Raw genomic sequence first — 20,161 nt, 5'->3', positions numbered from 1 at the left:
TCTGCTCTTGGAAAGTGAGAGTCAGTTCCTGTTCTGCTGACTCACTTAGCACCACAAGGTGTCTTACAGCCATGTTTGAAATAATTACTTATTTCTTGCTATGCTGGTATTGCCTAATAGTGCAAGGGCCACCAGAACTGTCGTTTGCTGGGCGCTGCCCCCGCAGGTGGTAAGGAACTGCATGTACCCCCGAGAAGTTACCCCCATGAGGGGACCGAAGTACCCACGTACGGGGACGAGTGCCCACTGTCCTACACCTGCTAGGCAACTTGGCAAGGCACTTAAGTCAGCTTTCATCACAGCCGTTGTGCGGCATGGGGGGTGCTTAGCATGGGCGAGAGGGGCTGAGGGGAGCACCATGTCCACGGCCGTCCTCCTCCCAGGCCTGGCCGTGTAGCTGCGGCGCTGAGAGCGGTGTTGTGGGAGAGGCGATTTACGGAGTGAACCAGTGACCAAAGTCATCTTGTTGTGTCTAGGTGACTAGTTCTTTGTGGCCTTCAGTAGCTGGAGCGTGTAGCAGCTAAGGTCTGTACGTGTGCTCACAGGTGCACTCATCCTGGTGGGCCAGGTGGCTCCACGTCCATTTCAAGCCATCTGATGGTGAAGCCCTGAGATGCCATATTGTATATGTGGGCTGAGAACAGGCTTACCATATGGAAGAAATGCTGAGCTTGGTAGTCGAAGCCATTGTGTTTTAAACAGAAGAAGAAAATGTTCATTGCTACTTCTCTTGTAGCCCTGCCGGAGCAGTCATCAAGCAAGGGAGAGCATGGTGCCCAGTCACTGCCTCAGCCTGGCCAGGTTCAGAGCTGCAGCCTGGTGTAGGGGCAGCTCCAGGAATGGTCTGCTCCTCACCCGGATCGTGTCATGGCCAATACCTCAGGGTCTCAGGGGCCCTGTCCCTTTAGGCCACCAGTGAGGGCACTCCTGCAGGAGCAGATGTGCATAGTCCCTAGCCTTCAGTACCAGCTCAGTGCAAAGACCCTGCGACCAGACCCTTAGTATGGGAAAGGACTAAACAGAGCAGCCACTGTGCAGGTCTGCGCTGAGGTCCCTCCACGTAGCAGGAGTCAGGCCTTTGAGTTAACTCCAAACTGAGGAAGGAACTAAACCATGTCTCCATATGCTGGCTTGTTTCCTGTGAAAGAACGAAGGGCCTCCAGAGCCAGATGGGATTCTTGTGAACCTTGCTTTCAGTTAGCTACTTAAATTGCTTTGTACATCTGAGCTTTACAAACATAAAGTATATCCCTGTCCAAATCTGAGCTGTACAAATGTAAAATGCACAATTGTCCTAATTTTAAAAATGGAGAACTGAAGACCAGCCACAAGAAGTACAAGACAAAGGGGATGTAGGTGATCTGAATGCTATCCTTATTCTGAAGCACATCTGGCTAATACACACAGGTGTTTAGATTCTGAGTCCAATGTGTTAATCACACGATCATCTTTCCATTCCAGCTGCATGGACAGATGTGCCCTAGCAATACCTCTTTCAGCTGTTGCTGGGAGAACTATAAATGGTTTCATGGTCTGCATGTTTTTCTTGGACTTGCAAACGTTTCAAGGAGTAACAGAATTTTAGGTTGCATACTAAAATGTTTCTCTGTTTCTGGAGCGTTTTACATGTTCTTGTTTGTTCTTTTATTCATCTTTTTTGTTGCGTTGCAGTCCAATAATAGGTCTTCCTTTTCTCACCCACAAGAAGCTGGCAAGTTCTGTTGTACCCATGCCATATCAGGTATGCTTGTGTAGTGCTGGTTGTGCTTCCCGCACATGCGGTGGGTCATTGACTGTATTCTGCTCTGTAGGTTGACTCCTATGATGTGACTGTGGAAGAAGACCTTGGAGAAATTCAGCTAATAAAAATTGAGAAACGAAAATATTGGTACCAGGATGACTGGTACCTTAAGTATATCACTGTAAAAACGCCAATGGGTGACTATTTGGAGTTCCCATGTTACCGTTGGATTACAGATGAGAAAGAGATTGTCCTTCGAGATGGAAGAGGTGAGAGCCATAAGAAACCTGATTTCCTGCAGAACATCCAGAATTCTTTCGCTTCTCCTTCCCCTTTCCCCATGTACCTCCCAATCTTCTTTCTCCCATGGAGACCCACTGCCAGCCCCCTTCTGCATCCTGGGGAATGGGCTTTCCCTGATGACTGGGACTGTTTCTGAGCAGTTTGTTGGGCTGGGTGCTGGCCGTTCATTTGGATATTTTGGGAAGCACATGCAGGGAAAAGTCCTTACACTGGCTTGTTACACCAGTCTTGAATTTGAAGGCTGACCCTAATGCCAGATTTTTGTCTGCTCCACATCTCCATTGCTGAAAACCCTTTTGATCTAATTTGAATTACTGTCCCATCTTTGTTTCATACTGAGCCCCTATGTGGCCCATGATCAATTGCCTGTAAATGGTTTTGTTTTCTTGAGAGTGAAATAAAATCCCAAGGCAGGCTGCTCAGCGGGTGCAAGGACTGACTTGAAACAGCAGCTTCACTTTTCACCCCTCCTCTCTGCGTCCTGGCAAGTCCAGAAAGCAGGGTGAGATGGGTATGGTCACCACCAAGCTGTGGTGGCCAACTGAGAAAAGTGCTGCAGCACTTCTGTGCTCTTCTGAGAGTGGCCTGTTGGACTTGTGTTTTAGCTGTCTCTGACTACCTGCTTCCTGCGGTCAGGGTTGAGGCAGATGTGTGTCGGTGATGTGTGCTGGTTCCCCTCTGTGCTTCCTAGGGTAGGCTGGCTGCTGTGGTGGTCTGCAGCACGAGTGCCTGACACAGCTGAAACAAGGTATGAGGTGGTAGGAAATAAGTGTTTATCTTCCCACTAAGTTTTTGGATACTCCTGGCTGAGGAATTCTGCATTTGAAGCCTTTTGTCATATAATCAGAACTATGTGTCAGTTTATATTTGGTCTCCAGATGGACCATTGTTCATAACTTGATTTATAACAACTGTAACACTCCATGGAAAGCAGCTTTGCATGGCTTTCGGAGTATGGTGAGGTAAAGCAAAAGCAAGTGAAGCCTTATCGGTAACTTGAACACAACCAGATGGAAACTCGTATAGCCATCATGTTATCATTCTACTACCTCTGACATTTCCACCTCCAAACAGCTATTTCCATGAAGCTCCTGCTGGCTTTATCTGCCTTCCCATTTGTGTATGTAAAGTGAGTCACGGACCTTGCCCCTTCTCTGATCACTAAGGAAGTCTCTGTGTTATTTAATGGTATAGTGAATACATGTGTGGTCAGAAGAGCAAGCTGCCTGGAAATGAAGCCTCTCTGGTTTTTTTCTTTCTGTTCTTGTGTTAAGAAGATATGATTATTGCCCCAAGCTGCCAGGGGAGAAGTACAACTCAAGGAGAGAGGATAGGAAGTGCTTCCTGTAGATGTCTTTTTAGCAGAGAGATTAGCTGGAACAATGTTGTGATTTCTCTTATTGATGAAAATTCCCTTAGATACTGAAATGTAAAATTAATTACCATGACCATATTTAGACCATTTAACACTGGATATGTACAGCAAGTGTCTACACTAGGAACCCAGGTTTTATATACAGTTGAGAGAGCTCCTAGCCTGAGCTAATTAACCCTTGGAGGCAACAAGGTAGGAGTTTCTTTCCTTCCAGATTCTCTAGGGACCTGTGCTTCTATTCAAGGTACTAAATTGGACTGTCTAAGCCTTTCCCAGCAAAACTTTGTGAAGGTATAGATCAGAAGTTTAAAGATTTGGAAACTTTGCTTTCTTTCTGAAGACCTGGGCAGTGGTAGGTAGAGGAACCTCATAACCCTGTCTCTTTTCCCTGTTTCCCAGCAAAGCTCTCACGGGATGACAAGACTCATATTCTCAAGCAGCACAGACGCAAAGAGCTTGAGACCCGTCAAAAAATGTACCGGTGAGTTTCCCATAGTTCCCTAGAAGGTCCAGAGCCTGCTCTCATCGGGTCAGAGGTTGACAGAGTATGTTCAGCTTATCATATTGCTCTGATTTCTGGACTTCTGAATAAGAGAAAGCTTAAGTAACCCTGTTGGCCATATATGTTCCTTACTTAGATGGAATTCACTGTAAGTGAAATTACCATCATCCTGGTGCAAGTGGCATTATGAGATAGTTGAACCCCAGATAAGCCCATCTGGAAGGTTTAAGTGGGAATCCAGTGGTACCGTCTCTGTGTGGGCCCTCTGGCATGCAGTTGTGCTTTCAAGGAAGATTTGAAGGCAGATTTAATTTGCCTTTTATGAGCACTATTCCAGTTTTGGAACATGATTTGAACATCTCAGCTCTTAGCAGAGCATTTTGGCTGCTGCAGCAAGCTAGTTTTTTCCTGAACCAGTGTGCAGTGGAAGATCTGGCCCTATCTGAGTGGACTGGAATGTGTTATCAGAACACAGTTGTGATACCCACTTTTATACTGTCATAGGCATTTTTTCCTAATCAAGGTCACAATGGGAAAATGCTGTCTTTTATCACTGGGTACTTCCAGAAGGCATTAGACATTTCCTTTTGCTAGAGACATACTCTGTTAAAATAACATAAATTTCTTTCCCTTGTATCTCGTTATCATGAGAGTAAGGATCGGAAGGACAGAGGGTACATTCAGAATTGATGGCTTGAGGCTTGGTGTATGAGTTGTTGATATCATTTCACTAAGAAAGGATCTTGCTTACAAATTATGGGAAGTAGAGCAGAGGAAGATATAGTTTAAAAAGAGGTGTGGCACAAAATTTTATTTACTTATGCAAAAAGGAAGGCAAAACCATTTGTAATTCCAGGGAAACAGCTATTTACAATTCAGATGCATAACTGATAACACACAATGCAATCTCTGTGTGGCAGGCAATTTGGAAATAGCATTGAAATAGTACTCTTTACGCATCACCTTTTGTTTTGAAGTAAAGATGGGACATGGTGTCAGAACATACATGGCAGAGAATGTGTGCCATGACTGTTAGGGGGTAAAGCTCTTCTGAAGAGCTGAATCAAGACTATTTGCATCTCTCAGGGAGTTGCCTTTTGGAGGAACTTAAATACACGTCTGAGTACTTTTAGCTGCTGTATCTCAGTTCTGCAAAAAATGTAGCCCCAAGAATGATGTGCATTGGGCACCTTCTGTCTGTCCATCCCCTCCCCTCCCAATACATTTGAAGCTACTGCCAATTTCAACCAAACTTGACAAGAGTATGGAAATACCACAGATACTAAGTTACTTCAAGTTTTGTGAAAGTAGGTGGCCAAGTAGGCACCCTTCATTGTACTTCAGAACCTCAGGATTCTGTAGGGTACTGGCAGGTATTGATGTGGTATAAGTCACTATTTTTGGCCCAGATGAGTCTGCCACAAACTTACTTTATAGAGGTGAGTCAGAGAAGCAGTGTAGGTGAAGGAATGATACAGCTCCTGTGCTGATAAGGTTATATGGTTAATCCAGCCTCTCTTGTTTTCTCAGTTGGAAGGAGTGGCACCCAGGCTTTCCCCTGAGCATTGATGCCCATTCCCACAGTGATCTGCCTCGTGACATCCAGTTTGACAATGAGAAGGGAATTGACTTCATTCTGAACTATTCTAAAGCGTAAGTGTTTGTGGAACTTTAGGAGGTTTGTAAATCTCTTTTGGGCAAGGGTAAGACTCTTATCACCTTTTAGATTTCATTGAAATCCAAAATGGGATTCTTTTCTCCCAGCTGGATCTGGAGCTAATCAAAGTAGGAAAGAATCTAAGGGATTTCATTGAAATTTAAAATAAATAAATAAGTTCAATATTTTAAGCTTTTCACCCTGGGAACTGGCTGAGCCTCCACATTCTCATTAGACACTGTTTTGGCTGTAGATGGGTGGAGGAGGCACTGGTGAAAAACGTAGGAAGAGCTATTGGCACCTCATACCTTAGACTTTTGAGTTAATTCTGAGTTGCCCTCTGGAGATACTTCTCTCCCCTGGCTGTCTGTGATAATGAAGCCTTTCAGTCACACACCAAAGGAAGATGCTACCAACACACCCTGGAGACCCTATTGAAGAAAAGCTGTTCTGAGCAGCTCATCAGTTAACCACATCTGAATGTAATCTTCCTGGGGAAACAAAGTCACTGTCCATCCATTTGCATGTGTGATGTCATTTAAAAAAATGGAATCCTGGCCATTGGATGAGCCTGAATAATCAATCCTGCAGAGCTCTTTGAAATAGTACGGGGTTAATGAGGCAAATAGGACCTCTCTGTCCTGTAAGTCCATACTAGCAGATGGTGGGATAGTCTGAGATGAGACAAGACCGGTCCAAAATCACCCACAATTTCTACATCTGTCATTCCGTTAATATGCTGGTCTCTTCATATTTTGGGAAGGTGTTCCCCGCTCCCCCCCCCCCCCTCCCCCCCCCCCCCCCCCCCGTTGGGTGATCAGACAGAGATTACGTCAGCATAAGTTGATAAGAACTAGGCAGTTTAACAGCCATCCTGAGAAACTTGCACCTTCTAATAAATGTGAATACTTGCTTATCTGAGTCCATCTGGGGAGCTGACCGTGACTGAAACCTTACATGTCGGACCATTCTTGGTGTTACATTTATGCAGCTGAATTTCCCTACCACCACGGAGTCGAATCCCATGGCTTGTTCTGAGAGAATCCATCTGGTTGTTTTCTAATTTGGAAAACTGGAAGCTTCAAACAGCACCTGTTTTTGCTGGCTGTATTAGCTCTGCTGTAGATTTCTCCCTCCCTCCTCTCTCCCCCACTCCAGGATCTATTTTTCACAATGGAATGATACTTTGTAAGATCAACAAATCTTTTTATCCTTTTGGGTTTTTTTAGCAGAATAAACCTCCAGCAGGTGTGAACAAGGTGATGGGTGTGTTTCTGTGGCACATATGGCCAGGTGGAGCTAGATCTTTCAGAGATATTTGGAATAAAGGTGGCTGAATAGCTTTGAAGACCAGGGGTCTCTAGCTTTGTCTCATGCAGACAAGGATGTTAGGAGAATGATGGAACAGGCCATGGAGTGCTTGCTTTTGTACTTTTTTAATGCAATACTAGTTGTTACACTGGAGAAGTGGCTGTGGAGTCACACAAAGGGTTAGTTCAGGGGTCCTCAAACATTTTAAACAGAGGGCCGGCGCGTGGATGAAGTGGCAGGCAGCCATCTGCGGCTGCTTGGTTTCCCCCCCCAGCCCCCGGCCGGGGGTGGGGGGGTGGGGGGCGGGGGGTTCTGTAAATACCGGGGGGCATATTGAGGACCCTGGGGGGCTGTATGCGGCCCGCAGGCCATAGTTTGAGGACCCCTGGGTTAGATTAATAGTACAAAGAACTGACAGTTGCCTCCTGCTCCCCAAGCTTACCCAAAGGCACAGGTATTGCCTCAACTTTGTGATCTGCTTTCAGACTTCCAAAGAACCAATCTCTCATCTTTAATATGAGCCAGAAGTTGAGGTCCCTTCTCACGAAAGACCTTATTCCTTAAGAAATCCTTGAGTATTCAGTAGATCCTTAAAGTTTAAGAAGCTTTGAAGATTCTGGAGCCTTGACCGTAGATCCTTAGAAAACTGCAGACTTTGATGTTCCTCTTCCACAGACAAGTACTGGAACGCAGCCCTGCAGGGGCCTTTTAGTTAGCAGGTGATGAACATGACCATCAAAAATAGTTTTTTTTTTGGGGGGGGGGGGGCGGGGGGGGCGGGGGGGGGAAGGCAGGACAACCCAAGAAAACTGTGGAACTTTACATAGCATTGTTTAAAAGGCTAGTCATTTTGTTTTTATAAGGCCAGAAGAGAACATTCTTGATCTGTAGTCAGGACTTTAATACAATGCAGGCCAGATTACCACAGCCAGTCTCTAATTCTTAGTTTATTTTCCCTCTGTGTACAAACTGATAACGTTAAATTATCAACGTGAATTTATCAAATTATTGAATTTATAATTTCACTTCCTTTACCTCCCAGAAAGTGCTGGGAGGAGACTCCATGCATGTCTGTGAAGTACTCTGAGATTCAGTCAGGTGGGACAGCAGTCCATGTTCACTGTGGAACAGAGCCAGGGGTGAGGCCATTCTGAAAAACGGAAAAATCCATCATAGTTGTCGTGTTGTGCTGTTGTGAATAAGCCTGCGGCAAAACCAAGTTGTTCCAGGCAAGGGAAGAAAGCAAACACTGCAGCTCTTCTTTTGGCCCATCTTCAGGAAACAGTCTAGCTCAGAAAAGGCAAGGAATAGCTCCTTTAAGGGAAGAGGAGAGGCATGAAAATATACAAAACCCCTGCAAGGTCATTGGGATCTTCTGTTGTTAACCTAGCAATGGTGTGGTATTCCAAACTTTCACACATCCTGTGTTTTCCAAGAGCTGTTGCTTCTAGCTAACATGGTGTTAGCTTGTGTAAAACAGCCCTTCCCCAGCTGCTTTAGGGGATCTGGGTGATGCAGAAGCAAGAGCATCTGAAAGCCAGAGGTGACCCGTTTGCTGTTAGTAGACATAACCAGTTTGCAGGCTACGTTCCCCTTCTAGCAATCCCATCCTACCCTTCTGTGGCATATTGTCAAAGATCCTTAGTCACAGCCAAGTGAAACTTGCAAACAATTCAACAGATTGCAGGGACATCTATTTTTGTCGTTGGCTGTAAGGGGCACCTCCCCATGAAGTAGGAACCTGAAACTTTATTGCAGATAGTCAGCCATTCGGGAGAACTGGAATGACCAAAAGAGGTTTTTCTAAAGAGCAACAATACTTCTTGCCTGGCACATTTGGCTGAAAATCTAGACCTCACCTATGCTTTTGGCTGGGTGAACTGTGAAAAGCATTGGCGAATGTGTTTGATAGCCCTTTTCTAGCTACCCTGTTGTGCTTTGTGAGCTTGGGACAACTATTTGTGTGAATGGAGTGGCAGTAGATGGGGAAAGTCATGGGGAAAGAAGGAAAACAGGGAGGTTTGGAAATCTGAGGGCAGGTGCAGAGTTGCATGGTGCAGCAGTGGGCAGGAAGCATGTTTAAGGAAAAATGTGAAAGCTGTGAGAGTTATATGAGACTTAGGGAACGGTGGAAGAGGGGAGGGGAAAGCCATTTCCCTTGGGACATGCAAAACAACTTAGAGATGTGTCTTAGAGGTCCCTTCTGTTGTTGCAAGGTTGAGTCTTTAGATACTGTTGGCAGTGGATAATTCTGTACGTTTATGGGATTAATTATGTTTAGGTGTGGGTAATCCTGAAGGTTTCCCATGCTGATGTGACCTGCGCTATCTAGCAAATGGAAACCCTCACCCTGGATTCTGTGCCAGAAACGCAGGCTTGCATAGCTATTTTGGACCAGTGTCACATTTGGGTAGATTTAGTTCTACAAGCAACTCTGCCATTTTTTCCTTGCTCTGGTTTCTAGTATGTGCCAGAGACATCTGAGAAGTACTTGACTTATTGGGGAAAACAGTTTTCTGTTTGGACAGAAACAGTCCATTCTACATGCCCTGGGCTTAGTGCAGGAGCTGCTCCTTTGCCTGGGTTATGGTGATGCCGGTCTAGAGCCCTCCTCCAGATTACCACTTGCTGTTTTTCCAGGCTTTTGGTCCTCTTCAGCCACTTCTAATCCAGTTCTTTTTAAGTTGCCTCAGTCAAGTTTACTGATTATAAATCCACCCTCTTTGGATTTTTCCTCCCTCAAATTCTGTTTGAGAGGATTTTCTGCAACAGTGTGACCCCTCTTTACTCCGTTACCTACTCTGCTTATCTTTGTGTGACGTGTGTGCTTTTCTTTGATCATTTAAAGTGTTAGTGGGAAAGCCAACTTTCTTTTCCAAATTCATTATTTGTTTTCTAGTGAAAATAAATTATTTATATTTCATAACAATGTAGGACTTATACAAAGTGAACATGCTTGACTCTATTGTAGACAGAAAACTTTGATGAATTAGCACTTTAAATTGGATGTTTCTGGCTCCCAAGTTGCCATGTTCATGTGATGTCTGCAACGAAGTGACTTAATTCCCGAGGTTAGAGATGAGCATCAAGCTTAACAGCAGCTCTAGTAGTTAGAAAGCTCTCAAAAACTCAGGCTCATGCTGTAGGGGTCCAGTCTGGCCTTGGTGACACAGATACAGGAGCTGTTCTCTGTTTAGGAATACTGGCTGAACTGATCCTGGGTTGTGTGTGTTGTGAGTTCCTGCAAATCACTCAGTCTGTATGTGTCACCATACTCCTTTCTGAACCAGTGCTAATAATGACCTTAACACTCTCAGCTGTTGCTAACTACTGACAGTGTGTGAAGCACTAGCTTTTCTGACTATAGTTTTTATATGACATAGGTCCTAAAGCACTGCCATTGTAGGCTGCCAAGAACAACTCTAGAATGGAGTTCAGGAAGTGCAATAGCAGGGACTGGGCACTTGAGATGCCTTCAGGCTGTGTGTAAAGGTACAGCCAACAAATTTCTCAACAAATAGGAGACAACCAGTCTCTCATTCCACCACTGAAAATGTATTGTATGTAGGGGTATAAAAGCATGGAAAAGAATGGGGAAGGGTATTGAGGAAGCTGGAGTTGATTTTTTTCAGAGATGTTTTGTTTTATTTTTAGGATGGAGAATCTTTATGTCAACCGTTTCATGCACATGTTCCAGTCCTCCTGGAGTGATTTTGCAGATTTTGAGAGGATCTTTGTCAGAATCAGCAACACAATCTCTGGTGGGTTTACCAGCATTTGCTCATGTTTGCACTGCAGAATGACTGCTTAGTTGTCTTGTACATATCTGATTAGGATGGAAGTGGCTTACTCAGACTTCTGCTCTCCCATGTTTTTTCATAAATAATCCGTAATCTTAGACTGCTGATGACACCAGCAGCCCACAAGACCAAAAAGAGAAGCGATGATCTCACACAAACTAAAATTCATGGGTGATTGCTCAGTAACCTACTCTGTCCTGAGCTATACTGGAGGTCAGGCCAGCTGGGCATCATAGTCACTTTTGGCTTTTAGAAATGTATTTTCAGATATATTCAAGTCCCATAGAATGAATTTCCATAAGTATTTCACATCCAAACCTAGGGACGGATTAGTGTGAGTGCTTTACAGAGCGTATTAGCTGTTGAGGCATTATTGGAAGCTTGATCGTCTGTGTCCCACTTCAGGCATCTAAATACATGGCAAATCTCCAAAGAGGTGAGTCTGGAAATGTCCTCTGATAAAGTCAAGTATGAGGGTGACCCCTCTTTCCTCTTACACAGACCAGCTCAAAGGCAGTTGCCTAACTTGCAGCCATGTGCTCTGTCCTGGTTGCACTGCTGCTAACAGTTCCAACTTCTTGACCCTGTTCCAACATGGGGAGGGTACCACTGTTTCATAGTTTAAGCCCAGCTGGCAACTAAATAGCACGTAGCCGCTCACTCACCCCTGCCCCCAGTGGGATGGTGAGGAGAACTGGAAAAAAGGTAAAACCCACAGGTTGAGATAAAAACAGTTTAATAATTGAAATAAAATAAAATATGACAATAATTATATAATTGTAATTAAAAGGGAGACCATAAAAAGAGAGAGAGAAATAAAACCCCCAAAAAACAAGTGATGCACAATACGATTGCTCACTGCCCGCTGACTGACGCCCAGCCAGTCCCTGAGCTGCCATCGGCCCCCCCAGCAAGCTCCCCCCAGTTTATACACTGAGCATGACATTCTGTGGTATGGGCTATCCCTTTGGCCAGTTTGAGTCAACTGTCCTGGCTGTGTCCCCTCCTGGCTTCTTGTGCCCCTCCCTGCTGGCAGAGCATGGGAAGCTGAAAAGTCCCTGACTTGAAGTAAGTACTACTTAGCCACGCCTAAAAAAATCAGTGTATTATCAACATAATTCTCATACTAAATCCAAAAACACAGCAATGTACCGGTTACTAGGAAGAAAATTAACTCTATCCCAGTCGAAACCAGGACACACTGCCTCAGTTCTGCTGTTGTGACCTCGCCTGTATCTCCTCCCGGTCAGTTCTCATGTGTCAATGACATGGGCAGCTCAGTATTCCTCAGTGGTAAGTTTTTCCCAACAGGGGTCATTTTGACAGAATTTGTTTCAGGCCTGAAAGCCCGTGTGGTTAGGCCATCAGATCTGGGGATGAGTTGCAAAGAGCTGGGAATGACCTGGGAGCTGCAACTTCTTCACTTGGTCCTGCTGCAGCCAGGATGGGCCCCAAGAACACAACCTGAGGAACTGTGGTTCTTATTGGAAACAAGCGCAAGCTAGGCCTGAAAAGGCGTGTGGCATTTATCTGAAGTGTAATCTCTTTTAAAAAAATATGTCAGAATTAGTTGTGCATACTGCACTAAGTGTCCCACTGTGCTTGCCATTTCATACATGCATCCTCCTACCAGAAGACAGAAATCCCTCTCTAAGAGTGTGAGTTTCACTTCTGTCTTCAGGGCCATTCAGTTTCTGCAGTATCTTTCATACTGTTAAAAATCCCATTGATGTAGTGTTAACATATCAAAGACAAAATCCTACCTCTATTTAACTCTTCAATATGGAAATCTTAGCAGTTATTTGAAAACCCAGGAAGAAGAACTGCAGACAGACACGGGGTTTGAAGTTCATGGAGTTGTTTCTGTAAAGCAGGGCTGGGAAACATTTGATTTGTGAGCCAGACCCAACCTACTATCACCCACGGTTACATTATTTTACTGTATTATTAGATATAATTGATACACAGATACTATAAATTGATTAGCATGTGGCTCCTCAAATGTGTGTGAACAGCCTGTTCAGACTCTGCAAAGGAAAATACTTTTCCCTCCTGCTCTGAAGTTTTGCTCCTCTTCAGGCTGCCTAAGGACTCCTTAACAGGAATAAGAGTAACTTCTGCAGACTTGGGTGTAAAATGAAGCACACAAAGCAGCCAGAGCTATTAAAAACTAATTATGGCAATTTGTTACATTTAATAAGATTGCTTCCTAAAGTAATTTTAAAACGAGAATTAATATGATCTACAATTAGTTACATCGATAACATTTCCGTATTGATAAGGAAGGCTCTAATTCCTTGAGTTTTAAATGTTAAACATTGGTCTCAGTTATGTTAATGCAACTCTGAATCTGCTTATTTGCAGGCCTTGGCAGAAAAGGGCTAATGGAAAAGGTGGTTCAAGGCATTTTTCATTCATGCAGTTTCTGTCCAAGGTGTTGAGTCATTTATTGCTTGGTATAGACTTCAGGTACAGCTCCAGACTCATTATGCAACTGACAGAGATGATGTAAATGCGAACTTTACATAAACTTAACTTTTTTCCACTCTTAGAAAGCATTGTGATTTTTAAGACTTTTTTTTTTAAAAAAAAAAAAATCACTGCATTCCTTCAGGTCTATCTTTTTCACCCTTTGTAGGAAAATAAATTGCTTTCATAAAAAGTTCTGCCTTGTCTGAAAACAGGCAATAGTGGAAAACTTTACTTGCTTCATTTTCCACCTGAAGATACCAATGGGATTTTTCATGTTAATCATGTTTTTTTCTGATGCTGAACTTGTAGGCTGAAGTGGGGACATGACATTATGAAACAGAACACAGCGTAATTATGGAAAACATCCTGTAGTATTACATACGTAATAGTAAAGAGATGGAGTACCCCAAGCCAGCATTTTATTAAGCAGCTATGTTAATCTGGGTTTATATTAGCAATTGAAAAATAAGCAGAGGGAAAAAAGGTGTTAAACAAGCAAAACAATGAATGAGGAGTTTTACTGAGACAAAGCCAAAACCCTTCCCCAGGTGTCCCTCGCCCAGCTCCAGCCAAGAGAACTGCTCCAGCCACTGTTACTCTTCCCCTACCCACGTTGCTCTGTATTTTCCTTCTCCTGCCTGTGCCATCTTTTTTTTGGACTAATCCCTCTGTACTGCATACCCTGAGAATTTAAAGAGTGAGATTTAGAAATATCTTGGAAGACTTGAGAAGGTGGTCTGCAGATGGAGACAGTATTTTTCATAGGAGTGGGGTATTTTACTCCTCATTGCTTCTGTGCATGGAGAAACAGATTATCAGTTTAATTCTTCTCAAAGTGAAAAGCAAAGATTATGTTGTCCATTTATCTTAAGTGTTTTTTCTTAAAAATCGATGGCAGCTTTTGAACACTTTTCTTGCTGCTTGCTTTAGTTGGAAGTTGCAGTGCAGTATAGCAAACAGTGGGGAGTAAAGGAGGAATCCTACAGTGCAGTAGGATAACGGTGCCGTGCAGATATTGATGCTGCAGGCTTGTTTTTCCTGTAGAATATGTGATGCAGCACTGGAAGGAAGATTTTATGTTTGGCTACCAGTTCCTGAATGGATGCAATCCTGTACTGATCCGGAGATGCACAGAGATACCCAAGAAGTTTCCTGTGACTATGGATATGGTGGAATGCAGTCTGGAGAGGAACCTGACCCTGGAGGAGGAAGTAAAGGTATGGCTCTGAGTCAGGTTGGACTTCATCTGTTCCTTCTTGTATCCTCTAACCTCCAAACCCTGTTCTAACTGCCTTCAGTCACATCTCCTCTCTTCAGGCTGTGTGGTTTGTTACGGCAAAGCTGCTTGTCTTTGCAGACTAGCGACACTTCTGTTGACTATTTTCTGCCGCTGTCCTGGAGCTGCGGGCCGTGCTTTTCTCCAGGTTCAATTAAAGAGATGTCACCACGAGGTGAAGGGTCCCTTTTCAGTGGTTTCCTCTGAAAGATTAGGGACTGCCTGCCTGCCTCAGCAAGGAAAAGTGCCTCTTCCTTTCCTGGTAGGGTCTTACCCTGCTGTCACCTGCAGGGTTGAGCTAACATGCTGAAGAAGGGTTAGCCAGGGTGGTGCCTTGCTTTTGGTTGTATGATGAGCATGGGGGTCTCTTCAGCTGGCAATGTGAAACTTGTTTGCATTTTACTGTCATTGCATGAATGCCAAATACATGGTCTCTCTTTGCTGAAAGGCTTACTGCCAGAGTCAGCAGACACAAGTCAGTTTGTGTAAGCTGCTTGCTGTCTCAATGGCATCATCCCTGAGACACCACGAGCAAGGGCGGGCCAGTGGCCACTCCTAACCACAGGGCACAAGCCCACCGCTGACCAAGACTTCCCAGTCTTTATTCCTAGCCTTGCTGCTTGCACTCCATTAAAACACACCATGCTTTTTTCCCTCGCCCTGCAGCAAGGAAACATTTTCATTGTGGACTACGAGCTGCTGGATGGTGTGGATGCCAATAAAACAGACCCATGCACAATACAGTACCTGGCTGCACCCATCTGTCTGCTGTATAAGAATCTGGAGAATAAAATTGTACCCATTGCAATCCAGGTGGGCTTACTGTCAGGGTCTTTAAAGGGGCACATGGCTTGTTGTCTCATCTTAAACATGAATGACTTGGGGTTTCATATTCTTCTTAAATCTTTCAGCTTGGTCAAAAGCCTGGGCCAGACAATCCCATATTCCTTCCTTCAGATGCCACATATGACTGGCTGCTAGCTAAAATTTGGGTTCGTTCATCTGATTTCCACATCCACCAGACAGTGACCCATCTCTTACGGACCCACTTAGTCTCAGAGGTGTTCAGCATAGCGATGTTCCGGCAGCTACCTGCTGTACATCCCCTCTTCAAGGTTGGTTCTTGCATGAAGGGATGCTATGGGTGATGGGTCAGGGTGGTTATTATGAAAGGATGAAGTGGGTCAGGGTGGTTATCATGTTAATTTGACAAACCAAAAGAAGGCCTGGTGACAGCTCAGCTGAGATAGTTTGGCTGGCTTCCCTGCAAGGCAACTTACAGCTAAGCCACCAGGACTTCCAGGACTTCAAACTTTATACCTCCTTGCTGTTGAGTTCAGTCAGAGAATGTGCCTTCTTTCATTGTTTTTCCTGTTTCACAGCTCTTGGTGCCACACATGCGGTTCACAATAGCCATTAATACCAAAGCCAGAGAACAGCTTATCTGTGAATGTGGCCTTTTTGACAAGGTAAGTAATCCCCTTTGTAAATCTTCATTATCCTTCATGGTTCCTTATGTGTTTCTGTCCTTTAACCATCACATATTGCCTTGTTTCTTGACCCTTCTAATAAAGGGCAAACATAACTAATACCATCTGAGAAACTGGCATGCAGAACTGATGCCTCATTGTGCTAAAGATGTTACCTTTTACCACTAAGTAGCCAATTCAGAACTGGCCAATGTCAGTAGTGAGTCAGTATCTCACTTACTCATACCTGATGTGGCTTTGTGGTATGAGTATAGGAGTGCAGGAGTTAAGTCCCCTATTTCCTTTAAGTACTCAGTTATTCATCTTGGGGCAGAGCGGGGAGCAGAAGAATTTGTGATTGCAAAAGGAAGTTTGCATCAGAGAAAGACATGTAGATAAAATAGCTTTCTAAGCCCACAAGTAGTGGGTGTAGATTCCAGCCTGTCTCCTTGAATTGCTGTAAACAACAGACCAACAGAACTGCTAGGTTTAAAACTCAGCTTTGTCTGGGTCCGTGAAACATAGCCATATATCATTGACTGTGATCAGCTCTTAGGTCAAATCTGAACACCTAAATCTGACTGCACTGGTGTTTAACGTGTACACAGCTTTTCCTCCCTTGGCTCCCCCAGAAATGGCATGCTGCAGGAACCACAACAGGTTAGCATGCAGCCGTGTCTGTGACAACATGCTGTCAGCAATTGGGAAGTTTGGGGAGGTTTCAGAGGCCCTTCTGAAGAGGGAGGCTGTTTTTTAGGACAACTCTGTCCCCCTTACACCTCTGGCACCAGACCAAAACCAGCTTCCATGCTCCAGAGTGTTTCACCCAAGAAGAAAAGAGAGGTTAAATCCAGGCACCTTCCTTATCTTCTATACTCCTCTGCTGACTGTGGAGACCCAGCAGGTGCTCCCATCCCTTTGAACAGAACCATAATCTGGGTACCCTGTGCGTGTGGGATGAGTGTGTGGCTAAGACCTGCCAGCGGGGATCCTGGAGTTCCAGAATTTGTTGGTTCCAGTGTAGATGAACAACCAGCCACGGGACAGTAAGTGTAAGCTGACTACTGCTACAACACTAGCATCATGCTAGAAAAGCAACATTTGGGAACTTCTGTGCAACGATTATCTAAAGAGTTTTGCAGTGCAGTTTGTTGTGGACACACCGTGTTTCCACATGTAACGTATACTGAAACCCCAGCCAGTCCTCATCGGTAGCCACCCAGCAGGACTGATCTTCTGGCTTAAATTCCAGGGTGGCTAATGGTAGCCTGCATCCCTAAATGCTTTCTCTGAAACCACTCTGTAGCAGCAGTGGATGGTTTAGCAAAAGCCCTTTTTCAACACGCTCCTGGCTGCCTTCCTTCACACATATGCCAGTTCTGGAGCGTAGTGCTGGCAGAGTGCTTTGGGTTCGATGCTTCCATGTTCCTTCACTTTATTACCGTATTCCATTATAAGTAGGTGCTTATAATAGGAATGTGAAAGAGGTGTGAAGTCTTCAAAATCAAAATGCACAGTTGCAGTAGACCTCTGCAGTTTGGTACTTGTTTGTGTAGAGATGTTGTTTTCTCTTGAAAAACAGATTCACCACCATTTTGAATACACTACCTCCTGCAAATCAGGAAAGCCAATCTCAGCACAAAGTGAACATAGTCTCCCACTCTTCCAGTCTTGCCATTCTTCCTGCAGGCAAATGCTACAGGTGGAGGAGGACATGTACAAATGGTGCAGAAAGCAATGAAGGATCTGACTTATAGCTCCCTCTGCTTCCCTGAGGAGATCAAAGCTAAAGGGATGGAGAGCAAAGAGGATATCCCCTACTACTATTACCGGGATGATGGCATTAAAGTCTGGGAGGCTATAAAGAGGTAAGAGACCGTAGTTCTAGAAATGTCTAATAAAGTCACTGTCACAGAGACACGACTTTGTTTTCTCCCTGCTCACTGCACTCTTCATCACAAGCTTGTGAAGAGCACGTGGGCTGTTCAGTCACGTGGTGGCTTTTCCATCCATTATATTTCATCTGAGGAAAAATACATAGCCAAGTACACACCCTGGAAAGACTGTTAATTCCTGCTTTTTTCAGCCCTGCTTTCTTTCATGCTGTATTTCAGAGGAACCTTTATAAGTATGTGCTCTTCTGTAGGTTTTCACAGAGTTTAGTGAGTTGGAATTCAGCCTTGCAAAGGGAATTTAATTAGCCTTCCTTTTTAGCTATGCACAAACCAAGAGAGAACCCAACTCTCTGGGCCAGCCACATGAGCTTGTCAAGGTTCTTGTGGAGTGGAAATATAAGCTTGGCTTGCATGAGAGCTGTGTTCTCAAACTCAGTTTGAGCAAAACCTTTCTTGAAATGCCTCAGAATGGCAAGGCCCAAGTTTTGTCAAGAAGGGCAGCAATTCTGAGTCAGAAGTACTGCAAGGCTGCTCGACCACAGCAACATGACTGCTTTTCAATTATGAAACACTGCCTCAGAATGGAACGATTCATATGTTGCATTTCACAAACAATGTATTTTTTGCGTGGCATAAGTTGCTTGCTAAATATGCAGCTGGTTTTGGTGACATGGCTTTTGAAAAGCATGTTCATTAAAAATCAGCCTTTTGTGTACACAAAGTGGGATGTTTATAATGCAAGCATAATGTTTGAAGTGTTGGGTACGTCTTTGTCTCCTGTGTTTTCTCTGTATTTTGGCAAGGGGTTATCTTGCAGTGTTTCCTGCAATTGTTAGTGCCCATTTGAGGGTAAAGGAAGTTACAACTTTTCTGCGGTTGTTTTCTTGATATAGTCTGGTTTTTGACCATGTTCTCTTTCCGGTGTTTTCTTTGCTGATCGAGATACATCTTTTCAAATACCAGATAGTACTTACTCGACTCAATGTAGTTTGACTGTTTGTGGGTGTTAACCTAGCTGGAGGAAGATGTTACATTGGCTCAAACTTGGCTGAGAGGTTCTTCGTAAGTGAATAATTTGGTTTATAAATGTCATGGGCAGTACCCTTTTGAGTGTGATATCCTGACCCACGAACACACAGTCGTGCATGTGTCTAGTCACCATGAATCTCCTGCACTCTGCAGGGGTGTCAGTCTCCACTCTTTTGATGAAATAACTTCTATCCCCAGCATTGCCTTACATGTGGTAGATGGCCTATACTTAAGAAAGCTGGTAAGATTGTCCCTTTACAAACAGTGAGGCTCACGCAGCAACTTTTTAAACCCCTCTGTAATGCTCAGCTTCTTATTTCTGATCTAACTGCAGATAGATATTCCAACCCAAAGATATTCCAATCCAAAAGGCCTCATCCACACTTCATATACTAATTTATATTTGCATGGAAGGGGGTCTAAAATACTGCCATAGTGTAAGAGAAGGATTACCCTCTGTGTGCATTTGGCCCAGGTGCCAGGCGGTGGAGGCAGAGCTCATGCAGAGCAGCTTTATCTCTGCATCATGCAGAATTTTTCTTTTCTTTTGGCTTTCTCTGGAAGTCAAAATTACTGAAACCCTTGGTGTATATGCAGCTGTTTGCCTCAATAGCAACTCTTGACTTAGTTGGCTAATAGAAACCACGTTGACAGATTTCTAAAGGTCTCCAAATTGCAAAAAAAAAAAAAAAAAAAAAAAAAAAAAAAAAGCATAGCTTTTTAGGGGGGAAATCTGTATTGGATAACACTTCTTAATCCCATCAGTCAGCTTCTGTAGTCAAATGTTTCACCCTATGGGTTATTGTCAAAATACTTAGCAAGAGATTATAGGTACCTGCAGAGCTAACAGAATATCTCAGCGTAGCTCAGTTAAACAGTCATGCAGTCGTGAAATACAAATCTTCAGGAAATCAGGCTTACCTATTTTTATTGCTTTCAGAACTATTTCTGTTATCTTAGTGGTTTTAGAGACTTTATTTCTGAAGTGAGTTAGCCTGGGAAGCTTTTATAGAAAGAGGGATTTTGAGAAGAGGAACTGAACAGGGAGGGGATGCCTGCTGTATGCAGTGGGTGTAGGAAAAAGCTCTAAACCTCTTCTTCTGAAGAGGAGTTTCCAGGGCCACCCCTGGTTTGGAGTGTGCCAGTTGGGTTTTGTGAAAAGGATGTGCGATAGAAGGGGATCAACTCTTTGAATGGTATTCAGGAGCAGCTTTGGAGTATCCCAATGTGGGATACAGGGGATGGTGCCAGTGTCACAGTTGGGAACTTCTGTTCCCATTGTGAAAGCCATGTGGATATGCCAGACAGAGTCTGTATTAAGTGAAGAAATA

General features: G+C 44.0%; 1 protein-coding gene across 1 annotated transcript in view; it reads left to right on the top strand.

Annotated features, from left to right (window-relative positions):
- Positions 1 to 20,161, top strand: part of ALOX5 (arachidonate 5-lipoxygenase) — a 34,807-nt gene that overhangs the window by 6,335 nt on the left and 8,311 nt on the right. Inside the window, exons 2-10 of the mRNA XM_055810436.1 lie at positions 1,812 to 2,010; positions 3,819 to 3,900; positions 5,452 to 5,574; positions 10,544 to 10,650; positions 14,206 to 14,378; positions 15,104 to 15,250; positions 15,349 to 15,552; positions 15,820 to 15,906; positions 17,596 to 17,774. Of these exons, the coding sequence (XP_055666411.1) occupies positions 1,812 to 2,010; positions 3,819 to 3,900; positions 5,452 to 5,574; positions 10,544 to 10,650; positions 14,206 to 14,378; positions 15,104 to 15,250; positions 15,349 to 15,552; positions 15,820 to 15,906; positions 17,596 to 17,774 (1,301 nt within the window). The remainder of the gene's footprint in view (positions 1 to 1,811; positions 2,011 to 3,818; positions 3,901 to 5,451; positions 5,575 to 10,543; positions 10,651 to 14,205; positions 14,379 to 15,103; positions 15,251 to 15,348; positions 15,553 to 15,819; positions 15,907 to 17,595; positions 17,775 to 20,161) is intronic.

This window comes from Falco peregrinus, chromosome 1, assembly GCF_023634155.1.
Source record: "Falco peregrinus isolate bFalPer1 chromosome 1, bFalPer1.pri, whole genome shotgun sequence".
NCBI lineage: Eukaryota > Metazoa > Chordata > Aves > Falconiformes > Falconidae > Falco > Falco peregrinus.
This window is presented reverse-complemented; position numbering and strand designations above follow the sequence as displayed.